The sequence below is a fragment of the Leuciscus leuciscus genome (assembly GCF_965113295.1).
Source record: "Leuciscus leuciscus genome assembly, chromosome: 4".
NCBI classification, from domain to species: Eukaryota; Metazoa; Chordata; class Actinopteri; order Cypriniformes; family Leuciscidae; genus Leuciscus; species Leuciscus leuciscus.
The window spans coordinates 55,141,464-55,159,625 of record NC_138728.1 but is presented as its reverse complement, the minus strand read 5'-3'; the positions used below and the strand labels follow the sequence as shown (position 1 = coordinate 55,159,625).

Here is an 18,162-nt window from a genome sequence, read left to right as displayed (position 1 = left end):
GGCCAAGGGGCAAATTTGGCCAGGATGCCGGGGTTACACCCCTACTCTTTTTCGAAGGACATCCTGGGATTTTTAATGACCACAGAGAGTCAGGGCCTCGGTTTAACGTCTCATCCGAAGGACTCTATGTGCTGCTCTCTAGCGCCCCCGTACTAGTATCTTTACTAAAGTACCTAAAGAATAAGTACTAGTATCTAACGAATAGGCACTAGTACTTAAAGGGTTAGTTCACCCAAAAATGAAAATTCTGTCAGTAATTACTCATCCTCATGTTGTTCCAACCCTGTAAGACCTTCGTTCATCTTCGGAACACAAATTAAGATATTTTTTATTAAATCTGAGAGCTGTCTCACTCCTCCATAGGCTTCTAAGGGATTGGAACTTGCTGGCCCTAAAAAGTTATTAAAGACATCGTTAATATAGTCCAAGTGACTACAGTGGCTCAATCTTAAGTTTATAAAGCGACGAGAATACTTTTTGTGCGCAAAAAAACTACAAAAATAACGACTTTATTCCACTATTCATTTCCTTCTCTCTGGGCCTCGAGTTTTTTCACGTAGTGTTTTAGCGCAGCACGTCTGTGTTGCACGTCACACGTAGGCTCACTATTGGCCGACGCTGGTCATGTGTGTGATGCGTGTGTACAACACAGAAGCGCTACGCAGTTACACTACGTGAAAAAACTCGAGGCCCAGAGAGAAGGTAGTCGAATAAAGTCGTTATTTTTGTGTAGCATGAAAATAGATACTAGTAGGTTTTAAGGATTAAATGTTAAAACGGCTTGCCATAGATGTAGGCTACACGTCCACTAATGAGACGTCCGATTCGCCAACTAATGACTCATTTGAACCGATTCACTTTAATGAATGGTTAAAACAACTGATCTGTCCAACACTGAACTCACCAGACGTCTGAATCGGTGTATAACAAATCGGTAACACTTTACAATAATGTTCCATTTATTCAATTCTAGTTAACTACATTACTTAACATGTACTATTAATAAACTGCACTTTGTTAATTTGTTACCATTGTTAATGTTAATTTCCACATTTAGGCTACTAATAGCCTACATTATTGAAATATTCTTTTTAATTTGTTAACATAGTTAATGCACTGTGAAGTAAAATGAACGAACAATGAACAGCTGTATTTTTATTAACTAAGATTAACAAAGATTAATACAGCATATTAATAGCAATAGAGTGCCAAGTGCCAAGCAAAAAATGCAGGGACAGGTGTGTGGCAAACAAATCAGGTTCATCAGGTTCGATTATTAAGGCTTTTAATCGGCAGGATGCTGCTGGTTGTTCCGCTCTACTGGCAGAGCTAAACGTCAAATATAACACCGCATACACCATCGCCAAAGAAGAGCTTGCCTTCACTAAATTTAAAGGGATACTTTACCGTTTTTTCATATTAAACTATGTTATTCCCTTAACTAAGACGAGTTGATACATACCTCTCTCGTCTCAGTGCGTGCACTAAATCCCTCTGTCTTGCGGCGAAACTTTGTTAGCCCAGTTCATTTAATATGGGCCAAGCAGAGAAGCTACCAAACACCTCCACGTTTTCCCTATTTAAATACAGTTACTCGCGAAGTGTAACTCGACCTAGAACGGTGACACAAAACAAAACGTTGCGCTTTTCTAAGCGTGTAAAATGGATAACTATTTTGTATGGCGGAATACCATAGCAAGTGCTTGTAAGCACTTCGACTTGGCGCAGTAATATCTTCACTCGTGAAAAATCCTCTCACCGGCCCCCGCTCCCTCTAGTGAAGATATTACTGCGCCAAGTCGAAGTGCTTACAAGCACTTGCTATGGTATTCCGCCATACAAAATAGTTATCCATTTTACACGCTTAGAAAAGCGCAACGTTTTGTTTTGTGTCACCGTCCTAGGTCGAGTTACACTTCGCGAGTAACTGTATTTAAATAGGGAAAACGTGGAGGTGTTTGGTAGCTTCTCTGCTTGGCCCATATTAAATGAACTGGGCTAACAAAGTTTCGCCGCAAGACAGAGGGATTTAGTGCACGCACTGAGACGAGAGAGGTATGTATCAACTCGTCTTAGTTAAGGGAATAACATAGTTTAATATGAAAAAACGGTAAAGTATCCCTTTAAACCCATGTTGCAGCTCATGGAAAAAGAACGGAGTTGTGATTAACATGACGTATGCAAATGACAAATCATGTGCCAATATCATCAAGGTGAGATGATATAGAGCCAGAAGACCAAATTTCAAATCTTGGCCACAGGATGTGTAAAGCCCCAGTGAAATGAAATCTGTTCATGTATAATTTGTAGTTGTGGTGCTCCTAAATTTTTGCTGGTGCTCCTAACTTTTTGAAGTTGGGAGCACCAGTGCTACCGAGTAAAAAAGTTAATTTCGAGCCCTGTACAGACTGAACTCATAATACTCTTGTGCACGCCATCAGCGTTCTCACAGGATCGCGTCTTTAAAGTTTGCGTAGAGAGAACTTTAGAGTTTTCTGTTAAAATGGTGTCGTGTTAGCGGCCCCTAAGTTAAAAAATAATGATAATTAATTCCGACAGAAGTGAATCAACCAAAACTAACTTTATCTGGATAACTTTATTCTAGAGCTGCTGTAAAGCCTAAACAATCTCTGTTACTGTAATTTCCTATTATCACTGTAAAGCTGCTTTGGAACAATCTACATTGTTAAAAGCGCTATATAAATGAAGATGACTTGACTTGACACACACACACACACACACACACACACACACACTCACCAGTGCAGGAAGTTGATGGAGTAGCTCCAGTGGTCCTCGATGTGCCAGCAGAAGGAGGAGAAGCACATGCCCACGTACAGCCAGGGCAGCTTCATGCCGCTGATGTCTCCGCTGATGTGCGTCAGCACCGACTGCTCCAGCACCGGTAGGTTGTTCAGGTTCCAGCCCGAGTTCGCATATTCCTGCACACATTCATACGCAACACATGAAGAGATTCAGTATTCCTCAAAATGAAGAAATCAGTGAAATGCAAAATAAGAAAACTACGCAAACATCCAATAAGTAAATATGTTAAATAAAACAAATATTTGTATGCATTTAATCTCACTTTATTGACCAATGTCTTGCTGCTGCTGACCGTCGATGATTCAGTGAAACCACGAGCAAAAATGACTTAAGATTTATTGTTTTTATTTGTGAAGTAAGTGTATCCACCAAGCCTCTTAAAGCTGCATCGACGCTGGTGGGTAAGGTGAATTCAGCAGCAGGTCAGGCTGTAGCATGCTTGCACACCATATCTATATTGCAAGCATCTCAGACTGCTAAGAGACCTGGATGAGAGTGAGGAAGTTAGCGCCGACACAATTCGAGAGTTGCGTCGCGCTACAGATTTGTCAGGCATCTCTGGTAAAATCTATCCAACATGAAAGATAGATCTGTTTTAATGGACGCTCCGCTCTCGCCTTCTGGCCTCTTTGGCTACTCGGTCAACGCGGTTGTCGAGAGGTTTCAGGAGGTGAAGAGACAAGCAGTAGGGTTTCAGAAGTTTCTTCCTCACCAATCTATGGTCCCTGAGACTGACCTGAGGGGCCATCATGTGCTTGTCCGCACAGAACAGCACATCGGTGATATCTTAAATCAACCATCAGGGGGGTCTGACGTCACGTCACTTATACAAACTGCCTGGCTCATCAGATTCTGTCAAGCACAAGTCGACCTATTTGCATCTTCAGAGACAACTCACTGTCCCATGTGGTTCTCCCTCATGTATCCAGCTCCCCTGGGGGAGCTCCTGTCTGTTACCAGTAGCCCCGTTCTGGCAGGCCCGACTGTAGTTCTCGGACCTGGTGTCCCTTCTCGACGGCTCTCCAATGGAGATTCCAATCAGGAATCTATTGTCCCAAGGAGGGGGGTACGATTTATTGCAGGAATGTTTCTCTGCTGGATTATCTCCTTCTAACTTAAAGGTGTATGAGGCGGCTATATCTGCTCACCACACTCCCCTGGGTGGTGCATAATTAGGGAGAGATCCTCTTATTACTTGTTTTCTTCGTGGCACTCTGAGGCTGAGGCCTGCACTACGCACAAGAGCACCAGTTTGGGATTTGGTCGTTGTACTTGAAGGCCTGGCTTTGGCTTCCTTTGAGCCTTTTGAAGAGGTTTCAGAAAATGTCCTCACATTAAAAACTTTATTTTTCCTTGCCATCTTCTATCAAGGGAATTGGAGACTTACAAGCTTTGTCGTTGCTCCTTCGTGCCTAGAATTTGCACCTGGTATGGTGAAAGCCTTCCTTTACCCTAGGTTGGGTTATGTTCCTAAGGTCCCAACTAATATTGCGGGTCCCATTATGATGCAGGCCTTCTGTCCTCCACCTTTCTTATCATCAGATCAGGAAAAACACTCTGCTATGCCCTGTGAGGGCTTAGATGCTTATGTCCACAGAGCTGCCCTGCGGCGACTGTCGGATCAACTCTTTGTCTGTTTCGGGTCACCTAGAAAAGGGTACCTGCATCTAAGCAGAGGATGAGCAAGTGGGTCGTCAAGACCATCTCATTTCCTTATGAAGTCACCCGCCTATGATGTTCCGTCTCGCCACTGGACTGATTTCACACGTGCTTCATGACGCAATCACGCAGGGGCGTTCCCACAGCAACTCAACACAGCTCGAGTTCCCTCTTCAGAGAACCAGGGTTACGCAAGTAACCTGAAACGTTCAGTGATGGTTCATTTCTGCTGTAAAAAGTTATTAATTTAATTAATTTATATAAACATATAGCCGCTCTGGAGAAAACCGTGATGTCATCGTCCAGCTCAGTTCAGTTCTCATTTAATGGTGTCAATGCAGGCAGATCAATATTATTGTTGATTATTACATGGCTTGGTTGAATTCCAATGTAGAATGCTATAAATTATCCCTTACATATTAAGTGTCCCCAACTAATCAAGCCTTTGTTGATCATCTTCTTCATTGATGTTTTTAGAGGCAGCTAAGTTGAATACACATGAAGCAGTAGTAGTAGTAGTAGTCTGGTTTATTAGAAGCAGAGATCGTTCTTTTGTTATAAGAGAAGAGAAGTGAAACTGGAACAAATGGAGGACCACGAGTGTTATTCAGCACAAGAGCCGACAGAGCGTGAATCTTCGTCCTTTAACCCTCTGGGGTCTGAGTGGTTTTTGGGGTCCTTGAGATGTTCTGACATGCCCTGACATTTGTGCTTTTTTCAGTTGCTTATAAACATATTAATGGCAAAGGTATAATTACACTCTATTTAGCACAAACAGGGCTACCATAATATGTGAGCAACATGCATGTACATGTTTGTATTTTTGAGAGAATAATGTTTATGCATGGTTATTGAAAAAACTAAAGTTTCTGAAATAAGGCCACAAAACACATACTAAATACGTGTCAATAAGACTTTTGACTAATTGATGTCTTTGCCTAGAGTTTTTTCTTCAAAATGATGTGAAAATCATCCTGCCCTTATCATTCACATAACACAATACATTGATTTAAATCTTGTAAAACACTTTTTGTTTGTAAAGGCAATATGCGCAAGGGGCGTCAACAATTCAACAGCATCATGCATATGTAGTGGTTCACACCTGAGGAGACAATGGGGCCCGCATACTTAATGAGCCATTCATTCAGGTGTGTCACCTATAGCCACAAGAAAGAATGCAAGAGCAATATATATACAGTATATATATATATATATATATATATATATATTCTACCAAATTGGTTCACAGTTGGAAGCATGTCAAATTTTTTTTTTTTCACAAATTTTGCTTGCAAATTGTATAATATCCAAGGAAAACATGTCTATTAATTGTGCAGTTAATACTCATACTGTATTTTCAGTTTTGGAATATGTATCCTCTCCCCAAATTTGTCAATAATAAAACACAATAAAAATTATTTAAAGAAAATGCTTATATTTACCTTTTAAAATTTGTTTACATCTACCTTGTAAATATATATTTTTTTATTAAAAAGGTTACAATTACAACAACAATTGAAGTGTAATCTTTCTTTGTAAAAACTAAAGTATACATTTTATCATACATATTTCAAACTTCGAATATAGCCTACATTGACAAAACATACTATATTTAACATATTAGCAAAAATTGGCAAACAAAAGCTTATTTGAGGTGGCAGATATTTTACAGTAAAAATGTGTAATCTATCCAAAACTAATCAACGAAATGTTGTCTTTCATTTGTCTGTAACATAGGTCTTTCGTTTTTATTATAAGGAATATAAATGTTAATTTGCAGTTTAATACGTTGCTTATACAAATACATTTTATTTCAACATATTTCAATCGATTTTACTCAGTATAGCAAAATAGTTTGCTAAAAGCAGATCATTTATTCACACACAGAAACGCAATTCAAATTTAAACCGTCTTTTTGCGAGTTGTGGTAAACAGCGCATCTCTTTCGTTCATTCATTCACACAGAAACGCGATTTACTTGAGAATGAAAAAAAAAAAACTTACTACATTATTCCATCCGTTGCTCCTCGAAATACCAGCACTTCTGAGGTAAGTTTTCCATTATTATTATTCCTCACAGCGCTGCGAGACAGTGTAGACAAGTACACTTATCTGAATAAACTTGATGTGTTTTCTCGAGCTGATATGTGGGCGTTCACAGTTTGTATGGGATCGTCTCAGTCATTTACGTTTGAATAGCGCGCGCTCTCCGTGGGCGTGGCCGATTATAACGTAATGAGATGAGATGAGCTCGACTGGAATCGCTCTCTTTTAATACAGATTTCACAAGATGAAAATATTTGTTTTTTATATAAATTACTTCATTTAAAAGAAGAGAATTCAAGCTTCATGCCTGTGTGTCTGTATGCCTGTTTGACTGAGTATTCGCTCAGTTATTGTTCATTTTCGGACGCGTTTCAGAATGGACTTCACTGGCAGAGAGAAGGCAGAACTCGCTTCGTGTTTATTTTTCTTTATTTGGCAAAAAGCACAACACTTTGTTTTTATTGTGAGTATACACAAAAATAATACACATTTAACAGAATCGATTGATGTATGAAACTCCTATGGAAAATCAAAGTCAACAGAGTATTTATGAGTTTCTTTTACATTGATAAAAAAAAAGCGAGCTGGTATCGCCGGCGATACCGTAGACCTCAGGGGGTTAAGGGAGTACCGCAGTATTGTAAAGCGTAACGTTACTCAACACTGCTCACACCACAATTAACCCTTTAAGACCGACGGGAGCGCCGGCGCTCCCGTTTGCGTGTGTCTGTTTAAGAGCCTATAGAAACTGAAACCAAATCGCTAGCTCAATAACTCTTTTTGCATACAAAACCAGAGATGTAACATGTTCAGATCAAGCCTCCAACATGCTCCTGTTGCGTTGTTTTCACCCTCTAATGAGTCTGTACAAATTGCGTAATATGCGTTTACAAAAAAAAACACAAAAATGCATTGCACGTCTTTGCACACATGTTCTGTAGATCTGCGATTGATAGTTACATCTTCCGATGCTCATTGACGTATCACGTTCTGTGCACTATGACCCCAAAGGTTGTCACATGCTGTGACGTCACACGCTGCGTCATTTGACCATGCGTTTGACTCCCATTTGCTGTACTGGTATGTTTCTTTCTTTTCGTTATTGTCTTTTTATCATTCATCATTTATTTCTCCTTTACACACTCACAAATACACTTTTACAAATGCAAGCACATTCACACACACACACACACACACACACACACACACGCACGCGCACGCGCGCACGTAACATAGTCTAAACGAAAGTACATGGACGCGGATGTTTTGGCAATACTAATTGCGTCCGATGAACATGAACTCTCCGTCTGCTCATCGGCTCCAGATTCCGTTTCAAAGACGAAGCCGACTTTCTTGAAGGAATAGATCCGTCCCAGGAAGAAAGCCAGGTGTGCAGCCAAAGAAAGAAATGACGTGCAGTGCATTTTTGTGTTTTTTTCTTTTTTTTCTTTGTTTTTCTTTTGTTTTTGTAAACGCATATTACGCAATTTGTACAGACTCAAATGAGTGTATCTTAGAAACTAATTTATGTAAACAGTTCAAATAAATTCTGTATAGTTTTAAATTGTTTTATCAGGAAGAAAGCCAGGTATGCAGCCAAAGAAAGAAATGATGTGCAATGCATTTTTATGTTTTTTGTTTGTTTGTTTGTTTTTCTTTTGTATTTGTAAACGCATATTACGCAATTTGTACAGACCTATAAATGAGTGTATCTTAGAAACTAATTTATGTAAACAGTTCAAATCAATTCTGTATAGTTTAAAATCGTTTTATGCACGTTTTTCACATTGACAAGTTTGAGGCTGGCATTTATCAAATTTCTGTATTGAATAAAACATGTAGAAAAAAAATATGATTTTTTTTATTTTTTATTTTTATTGCACTTTTGAGATATTTATCTAGTTACTATTGACTTATTACAAATATAGCCTTCAAATTGGGAAAGTAAGGATTATTTTGATGTATGGGATATGAAAATGCTCAAAAGAATGACAGCACAGCATGTAAAAATACAAAGATATACTCTGGCAGAACTGTTCTATGGTAGGTCATAAAGGGTTAAAGGGTAACTAAACCCTAAAACAACTTTTTTTTAGTTAATGATCTGTAAGAATGGGGCTTTATTAGTGCTGTTCATTGATTCAAGTAACTTTTTTGACATTTGGGTATAAAGTGTTTTAATTCTACAATATATGGTGTAAAAAAGTGCTGCCCTCTTCAGGTTGAACGGTGGCTACTGCAGTTGAATTTTCCTATTGGATGTTTGCGGTACTACGTGACGTAAGCGGTACTACGTGACGTAAGCAGGTTCCAGCTCACCACGCCCCTGGTCCGAGCCAGCACGCCCTTGGTATGAGCTAGCGTAGATTTATCTGTATTTAGTACAGTGGTCAGGAGGGTGCGTAGGTGTAGTGTTGCTGGTTGCAACAGCACTGCTGGACTGCATAGCTTTCCAGCAGACTTGGAAATTAGGAGTCAGTGTTTGCATGCACTTGGCCTGGAAGACCGTGAGTGTGAAACCTGCATTTTACGCGGGATTGCTTTTCCAACGCAATAGAGGTGGACATGGGCTTCTCCACACAGCTCGCGCTGAAAAGCGACGCAGTGCCAAACACTGCTACTCCTGCATGGACTCCACCACCGCAGCGGCGTCTTGATGTGAGTGATCATATATATTTTAATCACAATTTATGGTTAGGCTAAAGTTAATCCTCTGCGGTCGACAAACGCGTCGGCGCATTTTGCTGGATTTTTTCACATAGCGGCAAAATATGAAAATGCCTACAGAGAGCGCGCGCTATTGACATCAACTCGATAAAACTTATCAGATGCATGTACTTTACGTCGTCTTGCGACCCTGTGAGTCACTCTCCATTTTAGAGAGTCTGACACATAGACTGTAAAAAAAATAGGTGCACGCCCCCCCGCTCACGGTTCGTCCCCTCTATCTCCGCTGGGGTCTGCCCACTTTTCTAGCATTTTTCAAATATTGCCAGTGGGTGGAGCCAGGCTCTGACCAGGGGTTTAGTTACCCTTTAAAGGACATTATATTGTACATAAACACAATCACAGATACCTGACGTTTAATGGTAATAAAGTAAAAGGATAATGAGAACATTAAGTCTTACGTCCTCGTCGCCGATGAGCTTCCTCTTGCCGTCCCGCACTGGGAATCCGCTGCCCACGTCCTTGGAGCTGATGTCAGCGCCATACTCCACGATCACGTCCTCCTCGATGCTGCTGACCAGACGCCAGAACTCCTTCTCCACCAGCTCCGTCGGCACCATCTGACACACACACACACACACACACTGAGTCTGAGCCCGCTGTGGAGCCTTAGAAGCCTGCAGGTGCGACACTTACGTGAACGGGCATGTTGAAGTAGTCGGACTTGAAGTGGTCGGCCATCTCGCCGAAGCTCTGGAGTGTGTACTCGCGTACAGCCTGCTCGAAGCCGAACGCCTCCCGAGGCTTGCTGCACTCCTGTGTGTGTGTGTGAGCACATCATCATCAGCATCATCATCATCACAGTGTGTGTGTGTGTTGCTGCACCCTGTCACTGTGTGTGTGTGTGTGTGTGTGTGTGTGTACACTCGCGCACAGCCTGCTCGAAGCCGAACGCCTCAAGGCTGGCTGCACTCCTGTGAGTGTCAGCACATCATCATCACTGTGTCTGTGTGTGTGTGTGTGTGTGTGTGTGTGTGTGTGTGTGTGTGTGTGTGCGTGCGTGCACTCGCGCACGGCCTGCTCGAAGCCGAACGCATCATCATTGTGTGTGTGTGTGTGTGCAGTACCTCCGCCACACACTTGGGGCAGCGCCAGTCTCCTTTGGGCACGTCCTGCAGCGGCGGGATCAGGCAGTAGGTGTGGTAGCTGTCGTCACAGCCGTCACACAGCAGGAGGCGGTCCTCCTCATCGCCCCGCCCACACGCCATGCACATGTACAGGTCAATCTGCACACACACACACGAGAGCTCAGCGTCACACACACACAGGAGAGCTCAGCGTCACACACACACACACACGAGAGCTCAGCATCACACACACACAGGAGAGCTCAGCGTCACACACACACAGGAGAGCTCAGCATCACACACACACAGGAGAGCTCAGCGTCACACACACACAGGAGAGCTCAGCATCACACACACACGCGCGCTGGAGTCTGAAGAAGCCTGAGCGACTGCATGTCTCAGAAGAGCTGCTCTGACCAGCGAGACCATAGCGCTGCTGCTTTCAAGAGCATCCATTATTACACTCACATCTATTCAGCAGATGTTTCAGGTTTTATCGTAGTTTTTGTCCAACTCCATTGACTTGTATTGGATGAAAAACTACGATAAAACCTGTTGGAAAGCATCTTTTGCAGCGATTTTTGTGTGAGCATATCAGTGAACACCCCTGACCACTCGGTGAGTTTCACGTCTTTGTAAACGAAAGTTTAATGCGTTTTAGGAAGGATTATTCCAGTGCACCTATGCAACCATTGTGGAGGTGGGGGGGGGGGGGGGGGGGGGGTGCTACCACAGAAACCGAAAATTCTCGGGCCAGCAGCATTTTTCCAAATTTCAATCTTAACCATTGTATTTCATCAGAAACGATCTGAAAACAGGGCTTTAAGTGTAAAATACCGAACTTGTCCTTTAAAGCACTGCCGCTGCTGAAACAAGACAACACAATTACAGCTAATACAACTATATCCAATGCAGCATAACTCATACTCACATAGTTGACCTCCAGCACCTCCTTGCGTGGACGCATTTTAAAAGCGAATGCCTGAGCCTTCATGTGCTTCTGTTTCCTGAGGAAGCCGTCGTCATCTGGACACACACACACACACACACAGTCTGTACACGCTTGATGACCAACACTGATGTCTCTCTGTGATAACGAGCCGATGAAAGTCTCACCCGATGCCATGATGTCCAAGCACCCGCCGAACACCTGCATGGCTTTGGGCTCTGTGTTTTCCCTCTGAAACACAACACAAGGGTCAGAGGTCAGCTCTGATGTCACACCAGCATTCACACAAGCACAGTATGACACATGATTTAACCCATTTTCCTGGGTCAGAGAAAGTCTTTGGTGGAAGCACACTCTTCTCACTTACTAAGCACTTACTGGGGGAGTTTGAAGGGGCAGGACTTAAGCACTCTCTGTATTATACATTTTAAGGCCAGACATGTAGTGTTGAGGGTTGATAAGTAGGGAAGGACTACACGCCTGCACACATATATTCACACGCACATAGCTATAGACTGAACTCGTAATACGCATGTGCACCATCGGCGTTCTCACTGGTTCGCTTTTTTGAAGTTTCCGCAGAAAGAGTTAATAACTTATGATCGTTGCGACGGAAGTGAATCATTCAAAACTTACTTTATCTGGATAATAACTTTATTCTAGAGCTGCTGTAAAGCCTAAACAATCTCTGTTACTGTAATCTCCTGTCATCACTGTAAAGCTGCTGTGAAACTCTATACTGTTAAAGCGCTGTATAAATGAAGGAGACTAGACTTGACACTCAGTGACTGGAGAATTTAGAAGGGACACAATAATCACAATAATACCAGATCAGACACTCCTACAGCATCACACACACACACACACACACACACACACACACACACACACACACACACACACACACACACACACACACACACACACACACTCAGACACTCCTACAGCATCACACACACACACACACACACACACACACACACTCAGACACTCCTACAGCATCACACACACACACACACACACACACACACACACACACTCAGACACTCCTACAGCATCACACACACACACACACACACACACACACACTCAGACACTCCTACAGCATCACACACACACACACACTCAGACACTCCTACAGCATCACACACACACACTCAGACACTCCTACAGCATCACACACACACACACACACTCAGACACTCTTACAGCATCACACACACACTCAGACACTCTTACAGCATCACACACACACTCAGATACTCTTACAGCATCACACACACACTCAGACACTCTTACAGCATCACACACACACTCAGATACTCCTACAGCATCACACACACGCTCAGATACTCCTACAGCATCACACACACACTCAGACACTCCTACAGCATCACACACACACTCAGACACTCCTACAGCATCACACACACACTCAGACACTCCTACAGCATCACACACACACACACACTCAGACACTCTTACAGCATCACACACACACTCAGACACTCCTACAGCATCACACACACACACTCAGACACTCCTACAGCATCACACACACACACACACTCAGACACTCTTACAGCATCACACACACACTCAGACACTCTTACAGCATCACACACACACTCAGATACTCTTACAGCATCACACACACACTCAGACACTCTTACAGCATCACACACACACTCAGATACTCCTACAGCATCACACACACGCTCAGATACTCCTACAGCATCACACACACACTCAGACACTCCTACAGCATCACACACACACTCAGACACTCCTACAGCATCACACACACGCTCAGATACTCCTACAGCATCACACACACACTCAGATACTCCTACAGCATCACACACACACTCAGACACTCCTCCAGCATCACACACACACTCAGACACTCCTACAGCATCACACACACGCTCAGATACTCCTACAGCATCACACACACACTCAGATACTCCTACAGCATCACACACACACTCAGACACTCCTACAGCATCACACACACACACACTCAGATCCTCCTACAGCATCACACACACACTCAGATACTCCTACAGCATCACACACACGCTCAGATACTCCTACAGCATCACACACACACTCAGACACTCCTACAGCCTCACACACACACTCAGACACTCCTACAGCATCACACACACACACTCAGACACTCCTACAGCATCACACACACACTCCTACAGCATCACACACACACTCAGATACTCCTACAGCATCACACACACACACTCAGACACTCCTACAGCATCACACACACACTCAGACACTCCTACAGCATCACCCACACACACTCAGATACTCCTACAGCATCACACACACACACACACACACACTCAGACACTCAGCATCACACACACACACACACACACTCAGATACTCCTACAGCATCACACACACACTCAGACACTCCTACAGCATCACACACACACACTCAGATACTCCTACAGCATCACACACACACACTCAGATACTCCTACAGCATCACACACACACTCAGACACTCCTACAGCATCACACACACACTCAGACACTCCTACAGCATCACACACACACACTCAGACACTCCTACAGCATCACACACACACACTCAGACACTCCTACAGCATCACACACACACACACACACACACTCAGACACTCCTACAGCATCACACACACACACACACACACACACACACACTCAGACACTCCTACAGCATCACACACACACACACACACACACACACACACACACTCAGACACTCCTACAGCATCACACACACACACACACACACACACACACACACACACACACACACACACACACACACACACACACACACACACACACACACACACACACACTCAGACACTCCTACAGCATCACACACACACACACACTCAGACACTCCTACAGCATCACACACACACACTCAGACACTCCTACAGCATCACACACACACTCACACACACAGACACTCCTACAGCATCACACACACACACACACACACACACACACACACACTCAGACACTCCTACAGCATCACACACACACTCAGACACTCCTACAGCATCACACACACACACACTCAGATCCTCCTACAGCATCACACACACACTCAGACACTCCTACAGCATCACACACACACACACACACACACACTCAGACACTCTTACAGCATCACACACACACTCAGACACTCCTACAGCATCACACACACACTCAGACACTCCTACAGCATCACACACACACTCAGACACTCTTACAGCATCACACACACACTCAGATACTCTTACAGCATCACACACACACTCAGACACTCTTACAGCATCACACACACACTCAGATACTCCTACAGCATCACACACACACTCAGATACTCCTACAGCATCACACACACACTCAGACACTCCTACAGCATCACACACACACTCAGACACTCCTACAGCATCACACACACGCTCAGATACTCCTACAGCATCACACACACGCTCAGATACTCCTACAGCATCACACACACACTCAGACACTCCTACAGCATCACACACACACTCAGATACTCCTACAGCATCACACACACACTCAGACACTCCTACAGCATCACACACACACACTCAGACACTCCTACAGCATCACACACACACTCAGACACTCAGCATCACACACACACACACACTCAGATACTCCTACAGCATCACACACACACTCAGACACTCCTACAGCATCACACACACACTCAGATACTCCTACAGCATCACACACACACTCAGACACTCCTACAGCATCACACACACACTCAGATACTGCTACAGCATCACACACACACACTCAGACACTCCTACAGCATCACACACACACTCAGACACTCCTACAGCATCACACACACACACTCAGACACTCCTACAGCATCACACACACACACACACACACTCAGACACTCCTACAGCATCACACACACACTCAGACACTCAGCATCACACACACACACACACACACTCAGATACTCCTACAGCATCACACACACACTCAGACACTCCTACAGCATCACACACACACACTCAGATACTCCTACAGCATCACACACACACTCAGACACTCCTACAGCATCACACACACACTCAGACACTCCTACAGCATCACACACACACACTCAGACACTCCTACAGCATCACACACACACTCAGACACTCAGCATCACACACACACACACACACACACACACACACACACTCAGATACTCCTACAGCATCACACACACACTCAGACACTCCTACAGCATCACACACACACACTAAGATCCTCCTACAGCATCACACACACACTCAGACACTCCTACAGCATCACACACACACACACACACACACACACACACTCCTACAGCATCACACACACACTCAGACACTCTTACAGCATCACACACACACTCAGACCCTCCTACAGCATCACACACACTCAGACACTCCTACAGCATCACACACACACTCAGACACTCCTACAGCATCACACACACACACACACACACACACTCAGACACTCCTACAGCATCACACACACACTCAGACACTCCTACAGCATCACACACACACTCAGACACTCTTACAGCATCACACACACACTCAGACACTCCTACAGCATCACACACACACACTCAGACACTCCTACAGCATCACACACACACTCAGACACTCCTACAGCATCACACACACACACACACACACTCCTACAGCATCACACACACACTCAGACACTCTTACAGCATCACACACACACTCAGACCCTCCTACAGCATCACACACACTCAGACACTCCTACAGCATCACACACACACTCAGACACTCCTACAGCATCACACACACACACACACACACACACACACACACACACACACACACACACACACACACACACACACACACACACACACACACACACACACTCAGACACTCCTACAGCATCACACACACACTCAGACACTCCTACAGCATCACACACACACTCAGACACTCTTACAGCATCACACACACACTCAGACACTCCTACAGCATCACACACACACACTCAGACACTCCTACAGCATCACACACACACTCAGACACTCCTACAGCATCACACACACACTCAGACACTCCTACAGCATCACACACACACTCAGACACTCCTACAGCATCACACACACACTCAGACACTCCTACAGCATCACACACACACTCAGACACTCCTACAGCATCACACACACACTCAGACACTCCTACAGCATCACACACACACACTCAGACACTCCTACAGCATCACACACACACACTCAGACACTCCTACAGCATCACACACACACTCAGACACTCCTACAGCATCACACACACACTCAGACACTCCTACAGCATCACACACACACTCAGACACTCCTACAGCATCACACACACACACACACACACTCAGACACTCCTACAGCATCACACACACACACTCAGACACTCCTACAGCATCACACACACACTCAGACACTCCTACAGCATCACACACACACTCAGATACTCCTACAGCATCACACACACACTCAGACACTCCTACAGCATCACACACACACACACACACACACTCAGACACTCCTACAGCATCACACACACACACTCAGACACTCCTACAGCATCACACACACACTCAGACACTCCTACAGCATCACACACACACTCAGATACTCCTACAGCATCACACACACACTCAGACACTCCTACAGCATCACACACACACACACACACACACACACACACTCAGACACTCCTACAGCATCACACACACACACTCAGACACTCCTACAGCATCACACACACACTCAGACACTCTTACAGCATCACACTAGGGCTGGGTACCGAGTTCGATACTTTTTAGGTACCGACCGAATTGCCTCGATACTATCGAGTATCGAAAAATGACTTGTTTTTCGGTACCAGATTTCGATACCTAAGGGGTTAACTCGTCAACGTCAGTGCTCAAACAAATACATATGAAATGCACAACGACACGCCTAAAGTCGCTCACGCACACGCAAACTCTACACACACGAGACGCGCGGAACTCTGCGCACATACTCACATGAGACGCGCGCGCACACAAAATGTCCACGCACACATTCTCATATGAGACGCAAGCACACACACTCAAACTCGCGCACATACTCAATGAGACGCGAGCACACACACTCACAATACCTTAAAGATGTGGAAAAGCCGATCAAAAGTGTGGCTACATTTCTCCATTCTCGATGCCAAGCGTGCGATGCAGTATTTGCGGTCAAATAATTGCTGCAAAGACGGTACCGCGACAGATATGATGAAGCCCTTGACAGTGCACGGAGTAAACATAAGAGCAGAAAGTTGCTCCGTCTTTGACTGGTAACTGAAGAGATACCTGTTGATCACTCTGACAGTGTTTATATTGCAATAATGACCTACTGAATGTACACTGCCGTTCAAAAATGTGTTGGTCAGAATTTTTTTTAAGTAAGGATGTATTAAAGTTATCAAAAATGACCTTAAAACATGTGTAATGTTACTAAAGATTTCTGTTTCAAATAAATGCTGTTCTTTTGAATTTTTTTATTCATCAAAGAATCATGAAAAAATGTATCATAGTTTCCAAAAACTGTTATCATATTTCTGAAGGATCATGTGACACTGAAGTAATGATAAAAAAATATTTTGTTCCTTTGTGCTTTTTTTTGTTCCTTTCTGGACTGACTAAGGAGCATAAGTCAAACTGAAAAAATAAAACCAAAGTTTTTCTGAGGTAATGTGTTATGTAATCTTGTTAAAATGGATTTCATAAAATTGGTATCGAAAAAAGTATCGTTCAGGAACCGGTATCGAAATCAAGGTATCGGTA

The 18,162-nt window shown here is 43.8% G+C and overlaps 1 protein-coding gene and 2 long non-coding RNA genes across 5 annotated transcripts in view; 2 read left to right on the top strand and 1 right to left on the bottom strand.

Moving 5' to 3' along the window:
* LOC309497139 overlaps positions 1-18,162 on the top strand; it is a 549,185-nt gene that overhangs the window by 86,809 nt on the left and 444,214 nt on the right. The gene's annotated exons all lie outside the window — the stretch shown is intronic.
* LOC309497147 overlaps positions 1-18,162 on the top strand; it is a 147,312-nt gene that overhangs the window by 52,597 nt on the left and 76,553 nt on the right. The window lies entirely within an intron of this gene.
* kdm5a (lysine demethylase 5A) overlaps positions 1-18,162 on the bottom strand; it is an 80,492-nt gene that overhangs the window by 18,022 nt on the left and 44,308 nt on the right. For both annotated transcript variants that reach the window (XM_082167318.1, XM_082167319.1), the window contains 6 exons: positions 11,442-11,505; positions 11,257-11,351; positions 10,326-10,484; positions 9,895-10,014; positions 9,660-9,818; positions 2,761-2,942 (listed from right to left, as the gene is read on the bottom strand). In XM_082167318.1, coding sequence (XP_082023444.1) covers positions 2,761-2,942; positions 9,660-9,818; positions 9,895-10,014; positions 10,326-10,484; positions 11,257-11,351; positions 11,442-11,505 — 779 coding nt within the window. The remainder of the gene's footprint in view (positions 1-2,760; positions 2,943-9,659; positions 9,819-9,894; positions 10,015-10,325; positions 10,485-11,256; positions 11,352-11,441; positions 11,506-18,162) is intronic.